Here is a 6,292-nt window from a genome sequence, read left to right on the forward strand (position 1 = left end):
ATTATGTATATTTTTACGGGCATATAAAATATTTGAGTAAATGTACTTATAAAGTATTAATACAAAATCTATATAAATAACCATGTAAATTAGAATGTAAACAAATAAATTATCATTATTTATTTCATTGTACAGGACCTCAAAGGCACAGCGCGACGCATTGCAGACTTTTTCGGCAAAAGTTACAGCGAGGAGCAGTTTGACCATTTGTGTGACCATCTACACTTCGACAACTTCAAGAATAACGCTTCGATAGGCATAGACGATAATTATTGCAAGTTCGGAGATTTTCAAAAGAAGAACTTCGTTAGGAGAGGTGAGCCACGGTTTCTTTTATTCTTCTTCTTCTTCTTAGTGTGCCGCTTCTGTACGATCATGGCTATTCTCATTTTTGAAGCTGCCACACGAAAGAGGGAACGTGTACTAAGGTACAAGGTGCAAGAATCCGACAGGCTGGTGGATTCTTCAATCACGAGGATTTCCTTCTGCCACGACTACGCTTTCCTTGTATTTTTCCCTGCAGTATTAGTTGCAGAATCCGGTATCTATTGACCCTCATTACGTGGCTAAAATACTGCAGCTCCCTTTCCTGTACAATTCTGAGTATTCCTAAATTTTTTTTGTTTCTTTTATTGCTAAAAATTAAATGGGATTGACTAATAGCCGCTCACGCGATACATGCAGCCGTAGACGCATACCACACCTAGAGGTGCCGGTGATGATTTTATACCGATTTATCGGATATTGAAGTTATAACAGGTAAAAGAACTAATATTAATTGCTATTTCGGTAACTACTCTCGCAAAACTGAATCCATTTCTATTTTGCGAAACCAAATAGCCGCCATTTTGCGGTAGGAGGAGCACATCGCGTGAGCGGATAAATGCGTCCGTCCAATACTCCGATCCGAAATCAGATTGACCATAATGTGATTCGATGGGAAAATTCATAGCGCAGACAAATTTTGACGTAGCCGCTCGTTATCTACTCATTTGAGATAAAAATCTATAATATTCAGTCGCGTAATATCGCCGCTATAATTTCTTCCAATTATAGATCGATGCTTTGTCATACGACAAAATAGTGGTGTCTAATTGGGAGAAGTTATATCGCACTCTTATTACAGTAGTGTTGTAACTCAAAATATGTGAAATTTAATATTATATCATTGTTGAGCGTAAAATTTGATTCTCTACACGTCACACGTCAAAAAACCGTCGTTAGAATATTGTAAAAAACAATCCAAGGATATCTACTTAACTCAAAAGGAGACTCGCTTTATGTGCGCTAGTTCTGGCCAAAATAATCCATATGCAAAAATGTGAAATTATTTTCTCTATTTCATTTTTAAATATATTTGGGAAATGGTTTGTGTCTATAGTAAACTATAACATTATACATAAATTTTAATGATTTTTTGTGAAAAGTGAGTAATTCGTTTTTCATCGATTCTGAGAAAGTCCACTTTTTGAGTTAATACACTATATTGTATTAACAGTGCGGTATGTAATATTCATTATTGAGTTCATTCACATCAAACGTGAGAGATTGTAATATATCAGCTAAGTTTGGTTTTAATTAAATAAGCCGAACTTGGGAGTCTATTGCGAATATTTCGACTCATCCGATGAACAAAGTCCGATGTGATTATACAGCGAAAAGAGGATAAATACATCATTTCGTTATTCAAACTAAGGCCTGTGTAAAGGTTTTGAGAATTAGTATATCTTATTTCGTTTCGGAAATATAAAATCGAGCAATGGTCGATCTGACATCCACAGCGAAGAAGAACGAACGAAATGTACTATGTCCTGAGAACAAGTAGTCTTGCACATATATCTTTGTTCTACGGATGAGTCGATTTGTTATTGCTTCGGTATTTCAACTCTTTTTATATAAAAGGACAGGCATATTCATCCTGAATGAGTACAATCAAGAATAAATACAAAACAGTACGAAGGGGAGCAGTGTTCTTGGCAGTTCGATGCAACATGTTTGTCAGCTGATTTTTTTTTTTTTTAATTTTTAAGTTTCATTCAATGTCACGATGTTTGACCACTAGGCTATTCAGTTATTTTTGTGAAATTACTCCACTAGTTTGTTATAATAATTATTAGCGCCTCTGTGCGAAATAGATTTCTGGCGCTATACTACTACTGCACTAGATGGCGCTACGGCAAGAAAGTCTTCAAAAACCAAGAACAAAAATCTGCAACGAGCACATAGAAAAAAAACCGTAAAGTCCGCTAGTCCGCTCCGTGGCTTAGTTGGCATAGCGTCTGACACGTTTTGCTGGAAGACGTTGGTCCGAATCCAGCCGGATCGAAGGAATTTTTTCTAAGTATTCGATCTTTGTATTAGTAATTATATTTTTTTATGATATTAAGCAACGGGATCGACGCTTGTCCATTCCGTACGCCTCATGGTAAGCGGACACCCATTCTTTTTCATTTCTACCCACTTACTCTACCCATATCAATTGCAGTGCAACTCGGAGGCAGGGCACTGCCACTGAGCCCGTCAGACATAACATTCATACGAGGAATAAAAATAAACTAGCTGTTCTTGAGAGTCGTCTTCACAAAGTCTCAAATTCATTTAAGGGGCAATGTCGGACTCCAAAGATTTTTTAAGGAACATGTCTGTGTTGTCGAAGTAGCATAGTGTCTAAGTAAATTCATGTCGGAGTATCGCGTGTCGTAGTTCAGTTTTAGAGTCGATTATGTGCCTGTAATTTCACTATCCTAGCACTTCAAAAGTGGAACGCAGTAATGGTCACAGTGACTTTACTGCCTGGCGGCAGAAATGTGTGTGGTGGTTTCCCTGGATGAATTCTTTCACAAGCTCTACTGCTATGTTTGCAGGTAAATCGGGCGGTTGGCGCGAGTATTTCGATGAACAACTTGCGGCGCATGCGCAGCAGTGGATAGACCAGAACTTGCGTGACACCGACTTGCGCTTCCCACAATAAATATTCTAGATAAAGCTAAAATTGTGATATTTTTTTAATGCGTCACCTAATTAATTAAATTCTGCCGTCGTTTGTAGAAAGGGCGCGTAAGACAAAAACTCATAACCCAGAAAATATAAAAATAGTGACAGATGGTGTTTTTTTACTGATCAGCGTATACATAACATTTTTGCAAAAATATCAAGCGCGCCCTTTCAACATCGGCAGTAATATTATTTTCAACTAATACGTTGTACCAGTAAAGAATTTGAGCCGGTTTTTAACCGACTTCAAAAAAAAGGAGGAGGTTCTTAATTCTACTGTATGTTTTTTGTATGTTACGCGATAATTTGTGAACCGATTTTGTTGATTCTTTTTTTGTTCGATAGGGGGTAGCTCAAATGTGGTCCCATTTAAATTTGAAGAAAATATTTCACCTCTAAGGGTGGCAAACTAGGGGATGAATGACTTTTGAGGTTTTTGTTTTTGTACTCTGTACTGTTTTGTTATGTAGACGATGCTGGATCCGTTACCATTAGACAATAATATACTTTGGTAATGCACATGATATTCTATTCACAATAAGAATGCAGGTGATCATTCTCGTATGACTGTGATTAATTAAATCGATTTTTTTCCACAATCTTAACGGTGAAGTTATTATAATAAACGCCTCAATATCGTATGAAAATACCAAAAATATTGACCAAAGACAAAGATTAAATGTGAAAGTGAAGGCGTCAGCGTTGTAGTTCCAAAATATGAGGATAAAATAGAAGAGAGCACCAAAAATCTTAGAAAGAAAGATTAGATAAGAGGTCGTCAAAGCATCGCTTTTTTTTTAAATAATAACAAGTGACGGGACAAATAAGACGTGAGTCTAGTGGTTAGCGACACGCCTATCCAGAACAGTTGCAGGGCCACTCAGAACTTTAAATCGCAAAGATCTGATGGGTACTGCCACTGCGCTCGTCATCCTGAGACAATAATATAATGCCCTTACTCTTGAAATCCAGAACGCAGTAATGGTTCACAGTACTGCTTGGCGGCAGGAATAGATACGATGGCAGTACTGAAAGAACTCTCACAAGGAGCTCTACTGCTACTAAATGATTATCGTACACAAGTTGTAATGTTAGCAACAGGCCTAAATATAATGACACTTTTAAAAGTTGGTAGGTTTAGAATAAAATTAACACGATATTTGCGAAGACTCACCGACCAGCCCCATAAAGCACAGACCACATTGCGAGCGAAGCTAAGCTAAGTTAGCTTTAGCTCAGATAGCCGCGACACGTTTTCGTAGATCTGTTCACACCGCGAACTAAGCTAACAGAGCTAAGGTCCATAGTTGGTTGCATGCAGCTACGTGAGCTAACTTAGCTCAACTTCGCTCGCGGTGTTTTTGGCAACACTAAAGGTTTACCTATTTTACACCTTAAATTATTGAAACAGAAGGGTATCAAATAGGGAACAAGAATCTAAAAAATGATTAGACTAGCGTAAAAGAAAGAAAACAACAAATTGCGAGATAAGGATATGTTTATTAGACGAATTCATACCTCAGGCGCGCGCGCACCGAGTACAACTTAAATTATAATCATATTTATTGAACACACGGCGAAATAAGTAGGTAACATTAAAAAATATTATTAGTACATTCGAATATCTTCGCATTGACAATATTATACGAAATTCAAACTCCCTTCTCCCTGCTTCACACCAACACTCTCAATTTACATTATTGCGGAAGGGAATGGAAACGAAGTTCCGTAACTATAGCATAATGACCTTAATGTCAATTGCTTAACATACAAAACAGATACGAGTCAAAAAAGAGTTCGTCAATTCCCGCAACCACCTTATCGTATTTAGTTTTTACGTTACACAATTGACATAAAGTTTATTATGCTATGTACAATTTCAAATACAAAAACCCTTTCATTCCATTCCGCAGTAATGTAAATTGAGCTTAACTTTTAAACCCTGTGGTCGACTTTGCATCCACTTCCCAGCAGCCGATTTGTCTTTTTATAAGCATCTTAATATTCCGAAGTAGACCTTCTCGATCGAATGTCACATTATAAGATCTTGTGGTAATTCACTAGTCCAGAAAGCTTTTCCTTACGTGACACGCCGCTTACAAGAACATCGAGGTATAAACTTCAACCGTAGACTCTTTTTTAACCGACTTCAAAAAGGGAGGAGTTCTCGATTCGGCAGCATATTTTTTTGTGTGTACGTATGTTACTCGAACCTTTGCTTTTAAAATTTGTGAACCGATTTGATCCCATTTAAATTTGAAGAAAATACTCCACGTGTAAGGGTGGCAAACTAGGCGATGAACCATGTTTCGAGCAGTGTATTTCAGAGATACCTGAGACCAGTTAACCACAAAGCAGTTTGAAAAGAGGTGCCGTAACACGCGGAAGATGGTCAAATCTCGATGTATCACGAAAGAAATGCTCGCTGCTGAATACACAAGCTCATGATGCCTTGATCCATAACTATAGTAGTGGTTATAGATAATGAAACAAAAATGTAACTTACTCATTTCGCCACTTCTTTAAATCTAACTCGCTATCTTTGGAAGAAACTAAATCTGACCAATGCCTTGTTCAAACATGAGCAAAAATGAAATAGGTGAACGGAACAACTGAACTTCCAAACATTCTAATACTACAGTAGTGTAACATGTTCGTTTTTATTTGTCAGGACAATGTACTCACTGTAATCCTGACACTTTCGCCAGGAAAGAATTGGATAATCTAAACAAGCTTTAGACCTACGGATTAGCAATGCATGTCGCCTATACAAGATGTCAATTATCGTTTTTTTTTAAATACTAGTCGTCACTTAGTATTATAAAAAAAACACGGGACGAACAAGTCGTGTCACAATGATCTGAGATGCACCGCCACTGCACCCGACACCCTGAGTCATAAGTTGAAAGTCCCATGTGCCTGTAATTTCACCAGTACCCTTACTCTTTGAAACGGAACGCAGTAATGTTCATGTTACTGCTTGGCGGCAGAAATAGGTAAGGCTGCACGTGGTACATATTACGAATACGGCAATGCAGTTGTCGACTGCATAAACTGCAGTAGCGATGGACATATGCAGTAAACACAACTGCATTCAGGCTACTTTTCGGCGGCATTCCAACTGCATGTTATACAATAAAAATGCAGCTTGTTTAATACAGATCCCGCTATACCCATTGGTTATCGTACTTAAGACGTACGATGAGACACAACCTTGTTTTATCTGCCAATAAAGAATTATTCTTTATTGTAAATTGTACCTTAGTTATTTACATGTGCAGAGTCAAGAGCACAACAA

General features: G+C 37.6%; 1 protein-coding gene across 1 annotated transcript in view; it reads left to right on the forward strand.

Annotated features, from left to right (window-relative positions):
* Positions 1-2,989, forward strand: part of LOC113238238 (estrogen sulfotransferase-like) — a 13,368-nt gene extending 10,379 nt beyond the window's left edge. The window contains exons 6-7 of the mRNA XM_026475042.1: positions 136-316; positions 2,865-2,989. Of these exons, the coding sequence (XP_026330827.1) occupies positions 136-316; positions 2,865-2,971 (288 nt within the window). The 3' untranslated portion in view covers positions 2,972-2,989. The remainder of the gene's footprint in view (positions 1-135; positions 317-2,864) is intronic.
* The last annotated feature ends 3,303 nt before the right edge of the window (positions 2,990-6,292 follow it).

Source organism: Hyposmocoma kahamanoa, unplaced genomic scaffold, assembly GCF_003589595.1.
Source record: "Hyposmocoma kahamanoa isolate Upper Pololo Valley unplaced genomic scaffold, ASM358959v1 95, whole genome shotgun sequence".
NCBI classification, from domain to species: Eukaryota; Metazoa; Arthropoda; class Insecta; order Lepidoptera; family Cosmopterigidae; genus Hyposmocoma; species Hyposmocoma kahamanoa.